The sequence below is a fragment of the Manacus candei genome, unplaced genomic scaffold (assembly GCF_025592945.1).
Source record: "Manacus candei isolate 608988 ecotype Guabito, Panama unplaced genomic scaffold, ASM2559294v1 h1tg000056l, whole genome shotgun sequence".
Classification (NCBI taxonomy): Eukaryota; Metazoa; Chordata; class Aves; order Passeriformes; family Pipridae; genus Manacus; species Manacus candei.
This window is the reverse complement of record NW_026138104.1, coordinates 2,745,114-2,766,799: the sequence shown is the minus strand read 5'-3', so window position 1 is coordinate 2,766,799 and position 21,686 is coordinate 2,745,114. Positions and strand designations below refer to the sequence as shown.

General features: G+C 38.4%; 1 protein-coding gene across 1 annotated transcript in view; it reads left to right on the top strand.

The window, feature by feature from the left end:
- The window catches only part of LOC127477612 (uncharacterized), a 95,750-nt gene extending 84,137 nt beyond the window's left edge, over positions 1-11,613 (top strand). Inside the window, exon 3 of the mRNA XM_051802120.1 lies at positions 11,375-11,613. Within this exon, the coding sequence (XP_051658080.1) occupies positions 11,375-11,380 (6 nt within the window). The 3' untranslated portion in view covers positions 11,381-11,613. The remainder of the gene's footprint in view (positions 1-11,374) is intronic.
- The last annotated feature ends 10,073 nt before the right edge of the window (positions 11,614-21,686 follow it).

Sequence of the window (21,686 nt, the reverse complement as noted above, 5' to 3'; positions counted from 1 at the left end):
TCTACAGCCATGAAGGGGGCAAATAATTTCTATGTATCTCTGAACTGAATACATCAGAGATTAAGAGTAAAATATAATCTATACATTTAAGACAATCCTGTAGGCACAATATCTCTGTGGTACAGGAGCAGAAGCTACTTATTTTCCAGTAGTATGTCAGATATGGACTTTATATTCCTGCTATCACTTGAATGTTGAACAGATATTTGTCTCTTGGATCAGATTTGAGAAGAATGCATTTTTAGATGTGTTAAAGAGTCTTCCCATGTTCTGTTAGAACATTGGCTTATAATCAAAAGCATGAACATATTTATAAAATGAAATATTTAATAGTTTTTTTTAAAATTATTTTCAGTACTCTGCACAAGTTTTCAATGTGTTTTCATTGATTGATGTAATTTCATTATGTTTTGTCAAGAAACTGCTTATTATTGAATGTTGATTCTTCTGCCAGCAAAACCTTTGAGATTCAACCCCATGAAAAAGATTTATGAAATTACATTAAACTATAGAACCTTATCTGTGCATTAGCTAGATTAAACTAGTTTAAACTGAATTTTGGGATTGAGAAGGGGCTAAAATTTCATCTAGTAATATTTTGATAATTTTGTCCCCATTTTCACAGAACTTACAGGCCTCTATTCTCTTGCCAGAAGCATGCATCTTCTTTCTGGTATTTACTGGATCATTCTGTATAGCAAGCATTTCATCGAGCAGTTCATACAATTCATAATTTTTGTCCTTTGGTGATGACATCTTCCCCAAATAAGGAAGTCTTTTTAAGGGTAGTTGCTTAGTATTCTAGCAGCTGTGCTGGCATCACTCAAGAAAAGCTTTTGTTGCCTGAACCAAGTTCAACTAGCAGGATGAAGTGCTAAAGTAAACAATTGCTTCCTGGGTATTGATTGATTACCACTTTGAGAATTTGTTACTTGTCAAGGTAACTTGATTGTCAGACAAAATATTTCAATAGCACTTAAACATCACGTATCTGAAGTTGCACAATGCTCACATATTGAACTGTCATTATACCAAAGTATCAGTTTTTGTTTTCACTTTGTGCTTAGGATTATATTATTGATTGTTGATCAATTGCTCACTGAATTTCTAGTGGCAAATAAAATGTGGGAATTTTAATGTAGTAAAAACTGTTTCTTGAAAGTCTAATTCACCTTAACTCAAATGCATTTATTAAAAAGTCTGGAAAGGCATAGACCTTGTAAATAGATTGCTGTAGTTGCAGTTGAGATTCACATTTTCTACCATGAACAACACTATTTTGTGAGAAAATAGTAATTTCAGTCTTAGGAGGGAAAATAAAATTATTATTAGTTATATTAAATATTAGAATATTTATTAAGATAATCTGTAATTTCAAAGGTGCAAGATAAAGCTAAAAAAATCCATTGTAACAAGATAAATAAAGACATGGAAACTTAGATAAATGAGGTTACTACTTAGTTTAATACAATCAATTTGATAACGTCTGCTTGATAAACTATGGCAAGAAAGGCTTAACATTGAAGGTTCTTTGCAAAATAGGCCATATTTGACCGTTTCCATTAGGAAAGTTCAGAAAATTTTCATTTTAGTTGTTATAATTGATTTTAAAATTTTAGTGTTATATATTGCTTTTTGCAACTTAAATAAAACATCCTAAGAATGAGACAGCAAGAAAATAGTATGTACTTGATCTCCAAGAAAGGAGAGATGGTCGAATATCTGACCTTTTTCTGAAATCCTTTTGTCCAGGTTGCAATACTGTCAACCCACATCCCTGTGAGCTAGTTCTGTCTCTTTGTTCAGAATAAGTGAATTAGGAGCAGAACTTTTAGTATACATACCATGTCTGGGAGAGCTTAGAGAAGAGAAAGAGCTGAGGCTACAGAGATTCCCTTTGACTCATCCCACACTGCTCTTGTGCCACTGACTGAAGCAGGAACAGGTAGTCACTGCAACTTCAAAAATGGATTGCAGCCTTTGCCTCCTGGACCACACACAGAAACTGATGACAGGGGAATTTGAGGATGCTGAAGTGAAAGTCTGGCCAGGGGCTAGGCCAGGCTCCCCCCAGTGTTATGCCAGGTCCTGGCCAGAGAGAAGATTGAGGTGGTGGAGAAGGTGGCTGAGGTACTTGCTCAAGAGAGGTGTGGATTTGCTGCCACAGATCGCAGTTCATGGGACGAGACCCAGCAGTTTAGATACCTTCTTAAGGAACCTCCTCTCTACACCAACATCTCTGCACACTTCTCCTCAGCCTTCCCTTTTTCCCACACTTTCCCTCCTTTGTTCTTCCTCTGTTGTAGTCAGGACAGAGTAAGAACTGTGGGACCACTTGTAAAGCACTATCTTGTTTCTATTGTATTGCATTTCCCTACTCTGACCTAAAGAAAAACCTTCATAGCCATCATTGACAATTATTCAATCTTGTTCTTTTCAGTAGTAGAGTAATGGGAGAAACATTCTGGGGAGCCTTTAGATTCTTTTTTCCTTTTCAAAGATGATTACATTAATTTCATATTTTAGTCTGATTTAGTTCAATGCTTCTTAATGCCAAACTGCACTAACCTGTACTGAGAAGTTTATCCCTTCCAGTGATTATAAACTACACACTGTGTCATCCTTTTTGCATCGTTCAATTTTGGTTGGTGACTGGTGCTTTTCAGTCTTAGTCCCAGTACCTGTACTGTCATTTTATCACTTATTGTATTTTTCACAGAATTATATATGTGGGTGATTTTGTTTCAATATCAAGTCAGAACACTGCAGTCACTGTTCAACCAACAAGTGCCTTGCTCCCCTTTATCTAAAGAACGCAAAGTTGCTGAATGCAGACATATGTGTTTGATAACATATTTGCTGTCGTACATACAGTTAAAAAAATCTGATGCCTTTGCAACTGTAATTTTTATTTCCCAGTAATTCCTTTCCAGATGCATGTATTATTATCAAAGCCAAAAGTAGATCCATTTTCATTTAATCTCTCTTTTAACTGTACATTATCTTAGCTGGGAGTAAATTGAGTTTCCCTAAAGCCATGCAGAAATGAGACCTCTGCTTCTTGCTTTTGGGTTCTGTACTACAGCTTGCAGCACAGAGAAGAGAAGAACATTTAAATTATGACTATAGTTGAAACTATGAAGATGAGGATTTGGGGGTAAAAACCATTTTTTTAATCCATTAGTGAGAACTGCAATGTGTGGTCCAGTTTCCATATATTGGGAAAGAAGATGCAAATATATAAACATACACTTTCATCCCACTCTGAGTCTCTAATTCCTCAAGTGCATCCAATCTGGTTTCCAAAACCACCTCTCATTCCAACAGCTTATTCTCTTGGTAGAAGGCAGCCGCTGTTAGAGAAAAAGAACAGAAAGCAGGAACATTGTGTCATGAAGGTTTGAGATCCAAACCACGCAAGGTCAGGTCTTGCTTAAGGCTACCTTCACGTCCTTCTGTGAAGATGAATCCTGCTTTCCAATAGATTGTTAGTTTCCTCTGGAATTTAAGGGTCTAACCTGACATTTGCTTCTCTATACACTGTGTCTATGCTAGCAAGTACTGAAACCAATGGGAGTGGATTAATAGAGTAAAACTCCTGGTTCTACAGACACAATGTCCACACTACAAAAATTTCAGGAATTTTATAGAAAGAAAACCAAAATCTGGTCCAGTGGGCATGTTCATCCACTGTAGTTTAGAGTACAATGCAGGCACTCCTCTCTTCGGGTTCATGTGCTTTAAGACTAAAACATGAACCAAAGCTCATTCAGTGACCAGGAGATCTGTTTCAAAAGTGCAGTCCTGGACGTAATGAAAACTCTAATGCAGACATGCAGTATGAAATCTTCTACAAGGTCAGGAACATCATAAAATGTGAGGGCTAATGACATCCCAGTATTTGGGGTTGAAGGTGTAGTCTATAATAAGAAGAAATTGAGAATATACCTTAAATCATACCGCCTCCTGGATTTAAAGAGCACTTTAAAAGCCGTACAGTTCATAAGATGCATTTTGTGTTGTGCTGTATTTTAAGGTCTCATCCATTTCTCCATGAGTGATTTTTAAGCAGGCATGGTAATTATGCTAAAGTGCTAGTAGTATTTGAATCACACGGTAGACATTTTCATGGTTTTGTGCAAATACAGATCACAGCTTATCTGTATAATTTAGAAAACTGTTTTCTTTGCCAAAGTGTTTTGGAAATCTGTGACTCCTAATGGTACATTTTTTTCTGTAATTTGCATTGGTTGTGTATTTCATCTTTGAGCTGAAGAAAGAAGGAAGCACAATGTTGAGAGCCACCTGAAAGCTGCTCATTTGTGAGTATATTCACATTAGAATTGTGCCCACCCCCTCTTACCTGGTTGGTGAAGGTGTACAGCTCATTCCTCTAACAGGGGAACTAACACTATTATGGCTCTAGCATTTTCTTGTTTAGAGTGCAAATGTGTTATATTTGCAGGTGGTCTCTCACCAACAGTTTTTACCAAGTAGCTTTCATTTCCAAAGCCCTCTCTAAGACAACTGGCAGGCAACCACCTCTCTTTCCTTGCATCTCAGCCACTCTCAAAGACAGTATTTGAATTTCCTTTTATTCCTGTTTGTGGGGTGAGGACGATGGAAGGTCAGTCATCAAGCTCAGTCATGCTAAGTTTGTGAAATGCACAATTTAAAGGCAGGAGCAAGGCTGGAAGGCATAGGGCTTTTCAGAGTTGTAAGGCACACAGAGGGGATGTGTCAGTTCACTCTCTTAGTAGCCACAGCAATTTCTTGATCCTGTGGCCCAGTGCTCAGTGCTAGCTCAGATACTTAAATGCCAAAGACAAGGCGTGTAGGTCCTGGAAGAAATGCTGGGGGATGAGTGTGTCAGGTATTGAGAACAGTTTTCCCACTGACCAGTTTCATATGAAGTGTTTGTGATGAATCATGCGATGTTTTGGGAAGCTGGTAAGCCTGGGTCTGCGTGGGTCCAGTGTTGATTCTGCGCTGCATATACTGATGGTGAAGATAAGGGACATGAGGTGTCCTTTCAGCAGACACATCAGTTTCATGGTAGATGTGTGAGACTTGTCTGCTAATGAATAGTCTTTAAGCCCATGTCGGTTTTAAGATTTCTCTTCTGGCTGGTACCGGTGTTGGATGAGTTTAGGAGATGTTTCCTCTTACTCTTCAGTGAATTGGTAATATTATCACATATTTCCTCTTCTTTCTGTTCAGAACATTTTTATCCCTGCTATGAAACATTTGAGTGGGGGAGTTTCTGGGACCCTATTCCATGTTTCATATTCAATTATGGGCATTTGTACTTGGGGTGCAGTGTGAGCTATGGTCCTTTTATATCTCAGCCTTGTGATCTTTGATGAAAATGCACTCTGCCTTAAACTTGGGATTCCTGTCTTTCTTCACAGTGCTATGAGTGCTGCTGTATGGATTCTGCCTCTTTTGCTTTTATAGCTACAAATAATAATAATGTGAATTTTTCCTGTCAAATACATTAATGCTGCAGAATTCCATCCAGTAACCTCAGACATAGTAGGATATGAGCACTTGCATGATAACTTGATTGCTTTAGGGATTCATATCCTTGAACCTATAAAGTTGTGTTTTTCTTTCCAGCATGACCTGGGGGTTTGAAAGGATGTTGAGGATATTTTTCTTGCTGTTTGGAGAAGGTTTTCTGAAGAGTATTAATTTTCAGTTTTTTAGTGCCATACTGCTATTTGGAAGTGCTGTCTACACTTACCAGTGTGACTGTTTATTTCCAGTGCTGTTCTTTTACAGAAGCAGACACAGATGAGTTTGTTAAGTTTTTCCAACTTCAGTGTTTTATTTTCCAGTCTATATCTTAGTCTTCTGTATGATTGGTTAATTTCACATATCTTGACCAGTATTTCCAGTCACTTCAGAAGCAGAATAATTGAAATTGAACTGAATAATTCAGATTCATACATGCTTTTGCTAAAAGGACTTTTGTTTTGTATGGGTACTCTGTGGATAGTGTTTACTAATTTTTATGTACTTTATCCATGTCAAACAAATTAAGTATTGGTAAGATTTATGTAAAGATATAACAGGCTTCTAAATTCTTAGGCTAAAGCTTTTTGCCTGTAAGAGTAATCCATTTTGGTTATAAAGTGAGTTCTGAGATAGCTCCAGATTCTTTTGCAATGTTGTTGCCAAAGATGATTTTCAGCTTCTAAGGTTACCAAATAATGTTGAAAAGGTCATAAGAAAATTATCTCAGAAGTTTCTCTTTTGTGGTCACATTATCCAGTGAAAAGGTAGATCTCTTTTTTCTCTGTTCTGGAGAAATAATGATGATAACTTATGGTCTCTAGTTGTTGTCCCTTCATTCTGCAGTGTAGGATATAAAAAAGAGAAAACCACCCTATTCTGGTTTGTTTGATTTTAAGATTGACTCCTGAAATAAATGCAAAAGACTGTGTAGAGTGAACATGGCTAGACCCTTTTTTTTTGGATATTCAGGTGAAATATTTTCGAAATGTACGCTTTTGCAAATTGCTTTTATTTGAATGCCCCAAATATTTTGTAAATGTATTTTCTAAATTAAATGCTTGAATTTTATTATTAAGAAATAGTTTATACTTTAAAAGTAACTGCTTAATAATACTGATGTGCACTAGGAAGTGCAAATATCAAAAATGAACTGTTTTGGGTAGAGCAAAATTTTTCTTTTGAACTAGTTGTGTTTTAAAATTATCAGCTAGTCAAAATTATATTCATTGTTCAACCAGAAACAAATTATTTTGTTATTTACCTCCTTTATTCAATACCTCCTTTGTTCAATTCCTGGTTAAAGAATAGACCTGAGTGCCTTTGAACAAGAAATATAATTTCGTTACTTCTTTCTTGCAATTTTTAAGAGGGAAAATGCCAAGAATCCCTAACTGAATGCCAAGAATCCCTAACTGCCAAGAGTATTTAACATAGTAATCTGTTAATTCTGTTTATATTTTAAGATTCTCGAGCAGTTAATAGAGCGGTAGGATAGCATACCCAAGAAATGCTTGACTCTTTGAACTACAGTGGGGTAAAGAAAACAATGAAAAGGTACTTGTTTATTTGGTTTTCAGTCAGATTACATTACCTCTAGGAGAAAAGGAGTTTGCAGACTGATATGCAAAGAGGAGAACAGTCATAGCAATGCACTGGAGCATTATTTTAGTGTTAGAGGAAAGGGTCCTACACTTTTCCTCCTTGTTATAAGTTTGAAGTCTCCTCTTGTAATTTTACCATAGAAAGAGGACTCTCTATTCCATCTAAGGTCTCACTTCCCTGGCAACAGTGTTTTTAAAAAAAGACACTCCTAGAGTAGATTTTCAAATGCTTTCTTTGATAGCCAATACAAGAACTGATATTGTTCTTATTTGAACTACTTATTAGATGAGATACAGAAAATCTAAAAGATTGTGATATGATGACTCCTGTTTGCCCTTTTGCGTAGCTACACTGTCATCTCTTCTGCCCTTCCTTTCCCAATACCAAGTAGAGGCACTGAAGCCACCTGAGAAAGAAAGCAGATGGAAGTTGTGATCATGGTGAGAAATGTCCTGAGAGGCTGCACTCATCCTTGGTTATGTATCTAAAACTTCAGCACCTCCTCAAAACATGTCAGATTTTCTCTGGCTGTTGTAGAATACTGCTACACTTCCAAAGGGTCTCTTTTGTTAATATATTCAAGGAATACACATGACATATCTTCCTTGAAGAGAATTTTTCTTTTGCTTTTAGTTGTGTCAAGCGGTAAAATCAATGAGCTTTATCACTCCCAAAATCAATGAATGCTTGTTCCTACTGCTTTGTGGGACCCTAATGCTGGTGCTGTTATTGCTGCTCTTGTGACTTCAGGAACTCTTTACCAGGAGGATATTTACTGCTCTTCCTAGCCTGAAGGGCAGAAGAGCCTTCCTAATTAGACCTGGAAGCTTATTCTGGAAAATGTTCTGTTGATGTAAAATATATATTTTATTTTCTTTTATTTCTGAAAACTTCTACTACTATAAAGAACACAAGACTTTCAGCATTTTGTATTTTATTTGGTATTATTCATCAAGTTCTCAAAACTGAGGAATTCTTAAAAGTTAGTAACACAGCAAGTGACGGAATTAGCTATGCCAATCATACAAGAGGTGTCTAGTTCAGAAGAGGTTGCTGGGCATGTGCCATCAGCACTATACTTTAAAGGAAAATGAAGGAATGTTGGTGAGATCATCCTATAAACACATTGTCCAGGCTTCTAGGTCATTGTTAGCAAAGAGATGTAAAAAATGATCAGGGTTTATAAGAAGAAAAGGAAAAATTATTTTGAGATTTATTTCCTGAATAATTTGAAAATAATAGGAGGGGATTTTTTTTTTCTGGTTTCAGGCCTTTGTTGAATTTGCTTTCGGTTTGCTTCAAAGTTACCAGAATCTGGCTTGAGCTACAGCAGCACTGTGCTGGCTGAGCAGGGTTTAAAGCACTTTAAGTCCCACGTGTACCCTAAAGACATGAGGTCCGGGTAACAGCTGGATTACTTGGGCAGTGAGGATTGCAGAGTACTTCCAATTCTTCCAAGGCTGAGTGGTGACAGCAGGAAAGGGAATAAGGATTCTGTCCCCATTAGTCAGAAGGCAGAAGTCTTCAGATGAATTATGACTGCAAGGAAAAAATATGTACTTGCAATGTAAACTGCAAAGATTGTATCCTGCTGGGAAATGTGAATGTCATTATAATACTACCTCCCATACATAATACATAGATTGATGGATTAATTTAATTATTTATCTTTCAGCATTTTCTCACCTGGTAGAATGGAAATGCTGGTAGTAGCTTTGATAAACACAAAAAAAATTATGCTATTCTTCCATTATTAATGACTTTTAGTGACTGGAAATTCTCGGACTGTTAGGATATACAGTTAGCTTTGTAGGAGACAAGGAAAAAACACATGGGATTGTTATCCATTCATTGATTCAGTCCAAGGCTGAAATAGGATCTCCCATGAAATCGCTGCTAATGCTGATTTCTCTTTGAGCTTTCTAAGAATGTTGCCACAATTTTTTTCTTTACACTATTTTCGGAAAATTGCAAGGTACCAGAAATAACCAATAGCAGAAGAAAAAAACCCCCAACAAACACCTTATGGTTCTGTTCTTTCATTGGAGATTTTGATTGCTGTTTTTCACTTACCCATTCTCCTGCTGCATAGACCAAATCTTGGAGTTATTACTTAGTCATTCACTCCTCCATTGGCTCCTAATGGGATAATTAGCCATTGTAAAGACTTTGGACACAAACTAACTTAGGTGGTGAGCTGGAGCATGTGTGGTCGCATTGTGTCAAATTGATAACGTTCTGTTGTCATTTCTCCCCAGTACTCTGAAGGTTCAAGCCAGAGTTAAAATCTAGAGGGTATTTTTTGTTCATTTCTTCTGCATGACCATGACTTTGCCACTATTCTATGCAGTATGCAATATCCTATAACTGTCTGGGACTGTATAAGTAATGGAAGGAATTTGCATGCTGACCTGCAGTCATGTCTGTTTAGAGCAGACAGTGAACTTGCTTGGCTTGTTAATATTTTAGTTTCCCAGCAATCAATCTGCTTTGATATTTATGTGACCCAATAAAGTTTGTTTTTCTTGGGTTTTAAATTATGTTGTTGCATCTCTCTTTGCATATCTAAAATTCAGTCTGGGTTGATTGCCATTTGTATCATAAAATTTGGACATCATGTTTTCATTTCGCCCCTGTAGTCACTTGCCTGTGTGGGCACGGAGGTCTTATGTTGCTTTCCTGGACATTGTGGAGATGGTTAATCATTGTACAGATGCAGTCTGTTGACCTCCACACATCCCTTGGCTTTGTCTTTCTCAGGATGCTTAGTCCCTTCTTTGTATTTATGTAATTTAAAGTTCGGTTCCTATGTACAGCAATTAACATTTTGATATAAAAATGCTGCTGTTATAAACAAATACCTCAACTACTATAAAATAAACAGATAAAAAAAAATAAACATACTGAGTCAGTGGAAGCTGATAAAGTGCAGACACTGCCTTGGGCTATCTCTGCACAGTGCAGGCTTAACCTACACATCAGATTTATCTCTTTTTTTTTTTTTTTCGAGGTCACTAAAGACATTCTGTGTTTCTAAAAGTAATTTTCAGTCACCGGTGATAAGCAGAGTAATCTTTCCCAACATTTCTGGTAGTTTGGAACTTCAACTGGAGGTGGTGGGATTAGAGCAGACTAGATCCAGTCCTGCTCCCACAGTGGAGAACTGCTGACTCTCCACCACCTGCAAGCTTAGGAGCAGGCAAAGAGTATACCTTTCCAGACGTTGTAATTTTAATAGCTCCGGGAGATGCTTGAGTAACTGTCTTCTTGTCTGTTAGATGAGATAAATGCTGTGTTTATTGGATTGAAATGTCATATTATTTTATAATAAATATTTAAACATGTCAACGATTCCAAAGAATAGGTTGGAGAAATGTACTGCTGTGATTCAAAAAACGTTTGCATCATACACCAAAGCATCTTATTAAGTGGTTTAGAAGATGACAACAGGTTGCAAATTGTCCCCCTCTGCCAGTCTGACACCTGTGTAATGCTCCTCCTGCACCTCCTCTGCTATGTCAGACCCAGCCTTCTCAGTGATACCTGCTGCTGTCACGCTGGGGCTTGGAAAGGGGAGATCCTCGGTTTGATCCAGCCTCAGACTTTTCACCTTCTTCTCTTAAGTGCATAACTGTGTAGCAGTGGGTTAAGTGACATCAGAGACACCTCTGCAGCTGGGTGGTGGTGGGAACATGTGTCTGGGCTGGGCACTCCTTGGAGCTCCTGCTTCAGTGCAGCAAGCAGCTGCTGCCCTGCATGCCTGACAGAGCTGGCCATAGGTCTGCTGCCCCTCTCAGACTGAGGCAGCTACCTGAAAACATATGAGGCTGAGGAGCTAGTGACATGGAGGTAGGAGGAAAATGGGCACCCCACCAACACGAGGAAAGTGCATTTGTGTAAGAGACACAAAATGTCCACAGTTCATCACAATGCATCTCAGTGTTCTTGTCCAGGGTCCTCCCAGTTTCCTCTGTACCAGTGTCTATCAGTCCACCTGTGAAACTTCAGCAGGAAAACAATTACAGCCTTTCTAGGTGTTGCTCTCCCCTTTTACAGACCTGTGTTGCAAATTGTAAATATAAAAGGCATTGGTGGACTGTTTTTGTCTTAACTTCAAAAGAAACAGAATTTTCTAAAAGCTATTTTGATCTCCTTGGGTCAGTGTCAGGACAATTTATTCACCCAAAGTTATGTATCACACCTTTTCTCAGAGAATTTCTGCTTCACATATGTTTTTTAACCTCTTTTTTAGGTGTGAAATGACTAAACTGTCGTTAAAATCAATGCAATGTTCCCTCAACATTTTACTAGAGCAGGGTAAGTCCTTAGCATCTACTCAAAGACCACAGAAGTCACTGATGTCAATAGAAATCCTCTTACTTGCATTGCTGAGCTTCTGAACCCCCACTGGAGAGGAGGGACAGGACACCCAGCTAATGTGTATGTAACCTGTCAGGAAAGAAAAGCTTTTCATGGCATTGCATTTTTTTCTCTTTTTCATGCAGACTCATTAATTTGTTAAACCAGATGTTTCTGAGCCTGGCAGATCTATTAATCTGTATATTTTCCAGTTTGCCAAACATTAAATTACCAGAAAAGTAAATGGAAGCTCTCATTTACTTCTAGTGCTTAAAGTCTCCTAACACAATCTAAAAGTGCTTCAAGCAAGAAACAAAAGGGAATAACCAAAGCCTACATCATCCTTGCGGCTCCATTCATCTCCCCATAAGGGAGCAGCCTTCCTCTTCTGGAGGAGCACTGTGCACGCATATTAGACTAATTTCCTCTGACAGTTCTCCTGATAGAGAGGAATATTCCTCCAGTTATCGTATCTCCAGAGGCATCTCTGCATAAAAAGTATGTCTGCACTATTAGAGGAATCATGTTAATGGACCTAAAATGTTTCAGTCGGGGAACTGAAAAATTTAGTGAGGATATTACAATGCAGAAGCGTTTCATTGTTTGGATATGTCTACGTGTGGGCTGTTGACTCATTTGTGTATAACTTCTCACAGCCTTTGACCTGACCTTTCACTTGACTCCCTCTCCTGCCATTTTCTTGGTATGAAAAATTTTAGCATTTTTGTTTGGCCTGTGTGAACTCATAAATTCTGGTTGCTTACACATGTAATCACAGAGCAAAGAAAGCAGATGGGAAAAAGCTCCTGCTGTAGGAAGTGCTGGTTTTTACAAAGCAGATAGAGGAGACCATGCAACATCCTGCTCCTCTCCAGCCAACTTTTGTTTCTCTCACAAAGACCCTTCCACGTCTCAGGGGTAGCTTGAAACAGGCCATATTCTCCCAATAACCCAGTCAATACATGAGTATGTCCCAGTTCAGCCACTTCAGACTAAAGTATTTCTGGGAGAGCTGCTGCATGTTCATTCATCTTATGGGCCCTGTTCTAGACCCGTAAGCTCAATGAAAACCCAGAGACACCAATCTTTTAGAAGACATTAGTGGGTCTGATGCCTTCTTAATGCTTAAAATAGAAAGATGTCCTTTTATTCTGAATTCATTTTTCCTACCTAGTGAATTTTTATGCATTCCGGAGTAAATAAATAAATAAATGAAAGTATGTAATGGATTCACAAAGGTTTAGAAACCAGTGTTGGAAAAGCTGTTCGGGTTTTCTTCTGGTCAGGAAATTCAACTGGATAGGGCTATTTCAGTCACACTTGTCTTCAGGCACAGAGGGGTCTAAAATTCAAGACTCATTGTGGTGCCTCTATGACCATTGAACTGTGAAAAGAAATTCCAAGAAGTATTTGTAACTATCTGTTTAACTTCTAGCTTTTTTTTTTTTTTTGACAGTTTGAAACTTGTTACTTCTGCACCTGCCAAAGTGATTTTCCATTGAAATTAACACTTCAGACAGGTGTAAATGGAAGGATTGGTATATTCAGACCATACAAATGTTCTTATCCTACATAAAAATCGTACAGCTCCTTCTCTTTTGGAAAAAAGAAAAAAAAAGGAAAAAAAATATACTGAGTGATGTACTCTTCATTCTTATATCTCTGCTATCCAAAGTAGTAACTAAAATTACACTAAGCTTTGTGTATTCATTGTCCTGAACTTGCTTGGCAAGTATGGAAACTTGGGATTCATATAATAAGAAAATTGTTTCTGGGTCCATCATTCATATTATGTGATTGATGTTCATTTTGTAGAAGTAGAAGACTCATGAGCTGTGCAACTCTGGTCTGAAAAATTTTGGCAGGACTGCCTTGACCACCTGGGATAGTGAAGTGAATGAAGGGATGGAGAAATTCAGTTTAGCATGCACCTTGCTCTTTTTCTGAATGAGGCTGGTGGTAGGGACAAGAACATTATTTTTTGGCTGTTGCTGTCTAAAATATGCAGATGTAGAAGCCTTAATTTATAATTGGCATTACTGGTTAATTAAGGAGATTCACTGATTTATTCTTGGCAAGGGACTGTTAGCCAATGTTCACTTCTAGGGAATTATTGAATTCAGATAGAGCATAAGGTAGGTGAGAAGAAATACTTTTCTTCCCTGGAATAATATTATTTCTATCTGATTTTCAAAATAGCAATTATTTATACCTTCCATTGTTAAATTATTATAATTATTAAATTATTTTAATCTTGAAATAACTGCCTGAAATTTTATAGCAAAGTATTAATTATCATATTTAATAAAGTATTTATCATTTTTCAACAAAATATTACTGAAATTTTGAGTTGGAAGTAAGAAGTTCAAAGATCAGAGTTGTCTTGCCTCGGAAATTATTTTTAAAGCAACACTTGGCACATATTTGACAGCTTACAATTAAATGTGTCCCTTTGAATCATCTGCTGGTAATATGGATTTTCAGATTGCATTGTAGCAACCCATGTGCCTGGAACCCCAACCCTCATGATACAGAGATTCAAAAATAGAATCGATACTATTTGTACTACCTATTTGACTATGCATGAAATGATATTGAATAAAAGGCTTCTGTAGAAATCCCTTTCATATTTTCATAGCAAATAATGAGCATACATTTAGAACAAATTATATGTATCTGAACTTAATGGGTTAGATGACCCAGACTTCTACAAATGAATACTAATGGAAGGAAGTTGTAATATATATTGAACATTTAATTAACTTTTGGAGCAAGACTGTCAGTGCATGACAGAGTGGCAGCATGTGTAAGAAAAGCAAGCAAACAAATAAGCCCCAAACTGTATTTACAGGTACAGTTTCAGAATGGGAAATAAGAGACATTTTAGCAGCTATTTTTCTGCAGAAGAATCCTGGTATCTCCATGCTGCAGCAGCTGGCACTTACACATGGAAGAAATCCATATAGGATTGTCCTCCTTTGTCTCCTGCTTGTGTGTCTGTTTTCCATTTTCTTTTTCACTAGCATTCAAGTGGACTATTATTGAGATGGCCATGGGTTTACTGTGCTGTGTCAGGAACAGAATTGAAGTGTCTGTACTGTGTCCAAGGATGGAGCTCTAAGGTGCCTGGCTGGGGTCTCTGTGTGTGCATTTATATGTGTACAACCAGAGTCCACCTACATGCGGTGGCCCAAATTTTCTGTAACCCTGCACTGACTGCTGATATGTAGCTGACACTTTCATCCCATACAAGTTGGTGTCACCTGTAAGTGGCAGAGAACTGGACTTCTCTGTTTGCAGTCCCTCTAAACCACTGAGAATATATTATGTTATCACATTAGGAAATGTATATAAAATACAACTCTGGCTGAAGCATTTATCCTTCTGGAAAACCAACCAGTATCTCAGTGAAAGCAGATGAACACCAGGAAATGAGGATATTTTCTCACTGGCTAGGCAAATTCCCCATCATACAAGTGCTTCATAGCAATGTCAACTACTTCAGTCTGTGACAATTCAGTCTAAGAAATTTCTTTGTGTTTTGAGCATCACATTAAGATATATTTAATTAGTATGTGTATAACAAGCAATGCCAGCAATGCTTGTAGTCTCTGACAGGATGCTATTAAACAATTTTTAGTCAGTAGAGAAGTAGAGAAGGTGCTGCTTATGTGCTTGTTATTCAAGAGGGTTTTTTTCACAGTCCTTCTAGTGTTTGGCTTAACTACCATTTTTGGAATTTGCTGGTGCAGTAGTGAAATAATACCATGTGTTTCTAAGGAATTGTAATGATGTGAGAGGCAGCACAAATACCAAATAGACTGATTACTCTGTTTCAAAGCTGAGTTAATCCCCTGATGTTTAGTTGGTGTACAGCTGGGAGTTGATCAGCTGGGGAATTGCAAGCAAATGATAAATAGCACCTATTCCTGAGAGCTAAATTTCCTCTTTGTGTTGAACTTTGTAAGTAGGATTGCATTCACCAAGAGTAGCTGTCAATTCCATCTTGGCTCATTTTGTTATGTTTGGGAACTCTGATTCATGTTTTGGGAAAACAGCTACATTTTATCAACCATTTCTGAGTGTATTTAATTTTGGCGTACACTTTGATCTTTGAATTACGGTAAACTTTCCATTAGGCATGACTGTGGTGTTCTTGTTGAGTATTCGCTTTTGCTCAGAGAAATTTTGGTCTTTTGGGCTCAAAACATTGGATTTTTTGTTTGTGATGACTGTTTTACTGCTAATTCAATACCAAGTGCTATGTCTGCCCAGCCACAGTCTGGCCCCACTCCATTTCTTGTAGAAGAGCTGTGGTGGTGGGGAGACAGGGAGGCACAGTGAAACTCTCCAGCCTCAGAGATCCTGTGTCCTCTGTGGTTCCCTGGTACTTTGAGGACTTGCAGTTTTTGGATATGGAAACCTTTGCCCTGTTGGGGCTGAGGACAGGCAAGTCCAGCTTCCTGCACTTGCCCCGCTTTGCAAACACGAGCACCAATACACGTGCACACAAACGGACACCGCAACTCTTTCCAGTTCCTGCATAAGGAATAACTGTACCAGCGACATATTGCTCCTAAGAATCTGCTTTTACATCTGTATGAAACCTACTTACCCTTCTTTCTTGCACAAAGTTCTGTGACTTGGGTTTCCTTTGTGGTGTCTGGAGCTTGAACTAAATCTCAGGAGAAGTTCTCATTTACTGTTCACATACTCCAGATGTAGCAGGTGCTGTAGTCACCGTGGGAAGCAACTTCCACCCCCAGAGCAGCACTTTCTGCCAGAAATATGGGTTTGGGGTTGACATAGTTGTAAGCTGGGGTACTTGCTGGTTCTCTGTTCTCTTAACTCAGATAAAGAAAAAAAGCTTTTACTTTCTGGCATTGACTAGAACAACTCAGAGAAGGGCATAACAGTCCTCAGATTTTTCCTGCCGTAGGGAAAGAAGGTAGTAATTTACTGAAAACAGTGTTATTCTCACCATTAGTAACAACCTTTTAGATACCAGTAAGGGAACTGGCCCTCAGCAGTTTTTTACCATGTGAATGTTTGGAGTGAGGTGAAAAGGGACAGATTCAGTGAGAGCAAAGGGAATGTTACAGTCAAAGGAGATCACAGCCTTACCACCTGAAATGTGAATTACATCATACCAGACTGGCAGAAAAGCTAGCAAATAATAAGTTGCATCTCATTTTGTTTAGCTGGCAGGCAATAAACAGTGGTCAACCTGCTACTTCATAGCACTCACTTTCTGCAGAACCTGTGGTTTGACTGCCTTTTATTACCCACTGGCTTTTCAACTGGTTTCATAAAATATGATTTTAAGAGCTTGTGCGACTCCTTAATTCATCTTGCAGTGCCTGTGTGTTTCAGGGACTTCACTATGTATATGTGATCTAACTTGATCAAATACAATGAACTGTAGATGCTGTGACACTTGCGATGTGTGAAGAAAGACAAATATTGAATGGAAAATAGAAGGTAAATCAAGTCCCTGCTAAACTGACAAGGGAGTACAAAAAGAGAAGAGAAGAAAAACAGTAAAAGGTTATTTAAAGGGCAGAACTTACACTTACAATATGCCACAGAGGTCAAGAAGGCAATGATATTTTGATGTGTAGAAATACACATAAAATTGTAGTAAATAATCTTATGTATTTTAGAAAACCTCATGTTACATTGGCCAACACAGAGGTTGGAGGAAGATTTCTCTCTCTCAGCAAATCTTCTGATATTATGGTCTGCATGCAGAAGTCAGTTCTGGTCCCTGGAAGACACAGGTCCTGCTGGAATTGTGGGGCTAGAGCCTAAAGAACCAAAATAACCGCATTTGTCTTCACTGTGAATTATACCAACTTTTGCTGCTAGGTTCAATTGGAGCAAGGCTGGATTTTTCACTTTTCGAATTAAATATTTTCCACCTACACACATGCCAGATACTGGCTTACAAATGTTTCCAATCAGAAAAACTACAGGATAGATTAGAGGAGAAAGTGTAACAGCACTGAGGGAGAAAAAATATGAAATAATTGAGTTCTTCCCGTGTTTTGAAAGCTGTTTTTTCTTCCAATTTAACTCAGTTATACTATGATTAGGTGCTTTTGGTTTTCTCCTTCACTGTGAATGTAGAATCCAGTCATTTTTCTCTTTCATACAAAAAGCATCTATTAAGATAAATTTCAGTGTGGCTCTACAACATGACTTGCGACTGTCATGGGATATCCCTTAATTTGTGTCATCAAGGTTTTTTTTTTTTTTAGTAAGTATTTGCCTAAAATGGTTATGTCAGAAACATTAAGAAAACTTCATATAATTCCAGCCAAAATATAAAACCAAACCCAATAATACCAAATCCAGAAAATATTTACCTTACTGTATTGAATAATTTGATGTAATAAAATTACATTCTGTGTTGGTTTCCCATAATCATTATGTTTTGATAGGAAAATTAGATATGAACTAACAGGAAGATACACAGACTAATCTGTATCATTTCAATTACTATATTATAGAATCATAGAATAATTTTTGTTGGAAGGGACCTTGAGAGGTGATCTAGTCACACCCATCTGCAATGAACAGGGACATCTTGAGCATCTTATTTCACATTGATTTTTTGTTGTTTTTATTGGAACTTATTCTGCTTTGGGAAAGTTTGGCATCAAATGACTGGAAATGATAACATTGGTCAGGTTTAATTCTTCATATTTGAAGCCTATTTTCAGCTGTACTAATAAAATGTCCTAGCCAATAGGAGCTATAGTGTGGTTTAGTGAAACAAGTGTCTTGGGAAACAGTGTCTAATTTTGGATGTAGATGTGGAAATCTGGATAAATGAAAGAACCATCAGGAGGAAGCTGTTGCTCTCACTGATGAGGTCCCATCCACGAAACACAGCTTTTCGTAGCACAGTAGCCCTGTCACTGACAGCCACTTATAAATCATGGAAATAATAAATCATGGCACCATCAAAACAGCTTCACAAGCTGTAATTTATACTCTTAGCCCCAGAAAGGTGGGTGCAACCTGGCAGGCAGTGGAGCAGCAGCAGTAAAGGAGTGGCTTCGCGTTCTGAAGCAAAACGTGTTCCATGAGCCCCAAGCCCCTGCCCTTCCTACAGCTCATGGCCCTCTGAGCTGCCCATGAGAGCCTTCCACAGGGAGCATCCTCAGGGACCATACATGCTGCCACATGTGTTGCTCTCTTAAGTTTCTGATTCAGTCATTTAATCTGTTGGTTTGAAGTAGAGTTGTGCATGTCCAATCTTAAAATTTCTGGGAGAAGCTTTGTTTTCCATTTCAATAATGGAGGTAATGTCACAGTTACAACCTGTAACTGATGGAGATACTCACTTGTGCTTGGTATTGGTTTCTCCGTAGCTATGAAAATCAATATACATTTAATGTTTTCACTGAACAGTGGTGTAGACTTAGGGTAAACCTGAACACATTTGAAAATCTGAGACATCTTCTGTGAGACAGCATGTTCACAGCTTATGCCTAAGGTTAGATTCAAGAGTAACTATTAAGGAAATTCAACAAAACTGGCTTGACTCTTCCAAGGCATTGCAAACCTATTCATCATAGGAGCTGTGAATCCCTGGAAAGCAGAGTAACATAAAAACAGAACCCTAATTTTAGGAAATTGGGTTTGAAGAATATTGTCTCACATCTGTGCAATAAAACAGAAAAACGTTTGTTCCAGTAATCTCAGATGAATGTCATCTTTTGTACATTCCAAACTATCTTTGAAAAATATGTCAATAAAATAATTCTGGCCAATAGGTTAAATTATGCACAGTAAATAAAACTATCATTCAAAAAAGTAGTGCAAAAATTCTTGCTGCATCAATAGGGTATATCCTGAAGATTTTCTTTTACAAGTTGAAACTAATTTACAGGTTAGCAAACTGTAATAGGTGGGTCCTTCCACAGAATATGGCTCTTCTGCACCACATTTTGAAAATATCAAGTTGCTACAGAACACCAAATGGAATAGCTAAAAGCTTGCAAGATAGTGTATGGTGTAGCTAAGTTTTTTCAGTTGTGTAGCAAGTGATTCCTAGATTTAAAATGCTAATCTGTTGTGTTTTATATCTGTCACAGAGTATAAAATTTGGCATCCTCTGCATATAAAAGGCACTCAAGTCCTTAACAAGTTACCCTTATTTTGACAAATGCACTTCTTTCACCTGCTGCAATTTCTGTGTGAGGAGGACGGTGACAGGTGACAAAATGCTTCAAGTTAGATGACAAAAATATCTTTCCTGCTGTTCAGTAACCTCCATGCACCTGGTCTCCGTGGTGCTGTAGGATGCGGAGGCCAAGAGGCGGGCAGCTTCAGTTATCAGTCTCTTCACCATGCCTCCCTATGTGGAAACAGGGCAGGCAGAGGTTAAGCAGCAACATTTCTGCTGTTAGACCAACAGCATTTCTGCTAATGCTGCTTGTGCTCAGGTACAACTCAAGAAAAGAATAACGAAGAAACCCACCAGCAAAACTGTGAAGGCCTCTCTGTTCACTTACAAAGGCAGTGAAAGAATCTCTGCAATTCATTTCGCAAAACTTCCATAAGAAGAACCATGTTTTCACCTAGACAGAGGTGATTGACTGGACAGTCTACAGACAGGTAGATTGACTGGAATAAGGCCCTTAGTGCCATGATATAGTAATTGGAGTTGGATCAGGGGTTGGACGTGATGATCTTGGAGGTCTTTTCCAACCCAATCTATTGTATGATTCTATAAGGTGGACATAGGGCTTTCCTGTGCTTTTTACTCCTTTTAAACATACACGTTATGTGCACTCTCTTGCATCATACATTATGGCCACAGACCCTTTTCTGCTCTTCTCCGTTGTCCCTGGGTCCAGCAGTACTTCAGGAGCAGCTGGAGCAGAGAGTGAAATCAGAACCACCTTGGAGGAACTTACCTGTATTCCAGTGGAGTTATATGGCAGCAGTTGTTGAAAACGAAGCTTTCAGTTTACTGTAAGCCACACTCTTCCTGCCTCGTCCCCCAGCTTCTTTGCAGTGCTACAGCAGTCCAGGTGAAGGCGAATCTTGCAGGCAGTCTTGTCCAACAGGCAGAGACCTCAGCAAGGTCTGTGGGCTGGAGCCAGTCCTAGTCCCACATCTGGGATGCTCAGTGGCTACCTTGCTTGGTGGCCACTTTATGCAGGTCAACAAGGCCATGACAGCATTTATCTGCTCCCAGTCTGTTTCTGCATTAAAATTTTGTGCTTTATTTTTCTGCTGAGGTTTTTTTGTCGTTGTTTTTGGTGGTGTTTTTGTTTTGTTTTGTTTTGTTTTTCAAGGCCCTAATAGCCTGTTGTCAATTTAAAATGAAAAACCTAGTATTTACCATTCTTGGAGAAACAGCTAGGGCATATATGAAAGTCATTGTTCTCCAGAGGTGCTGGTGGCCATGGCTGGTGCTGTCTCCAGCTGTGATGAACCACAGGATGGACTCGGGCATAGCAAATGCAGTTGCAGGAACATCTTCCTGGCACAACAGCCATCTGCATGGTCCTTCATCAAACTCTTCCAAACTGCTCAAAAGAAAGACATTATTGTGGTTTGAGTAAAATAGGTAACATATTTTCTTCCCGAGACAATTCATGTTAGTTTGGGGTATTTTATTAAAAATCCAGGAAACACAAACGTGTTCTTCGATGTTACTAGAAAAAGTCTAATGCGTTTTAAAGGAACAGTATTTTGGCTTATGTCATTGTAGGTAATTTTTCAGAATGGAAGGAGTCTTGTTTCTGTCACTAACTGAAAATATGAGAGGCCACCAGCAGGTATAAACCAGGTCTGCTGGTAGCCCATCATTGTATCCATACTTCCTGGTAAATGCCTAAAGCAATACAATTGGCTTCACCCCAAAAGAGGTTAAGAAGCTGGTGAGAAATAGGCAGAGAAATTTTGACTGGCGTCTTGGCACTGTCTTTGGTGCAGAATCGCAGGTCCTGAGTGAAGCTCACGTGAAGGACACGAACCCAAAAAAGAGCAACCTTGCTGCAGCCACACTGTGTGCCAGAGCCTTCACTCTGCAAACAAGAAATCAGCCTGTGCAGCAACCCTAAAGTTCAGGGTGGTTATGATACACAATATCCCAACTACCACCAGACTTACCACAATTGTAATTGTAATGTGTTGTAATTACTACAAGTTAAAACATAATTTGGTTTGCACTTTAATTCTGC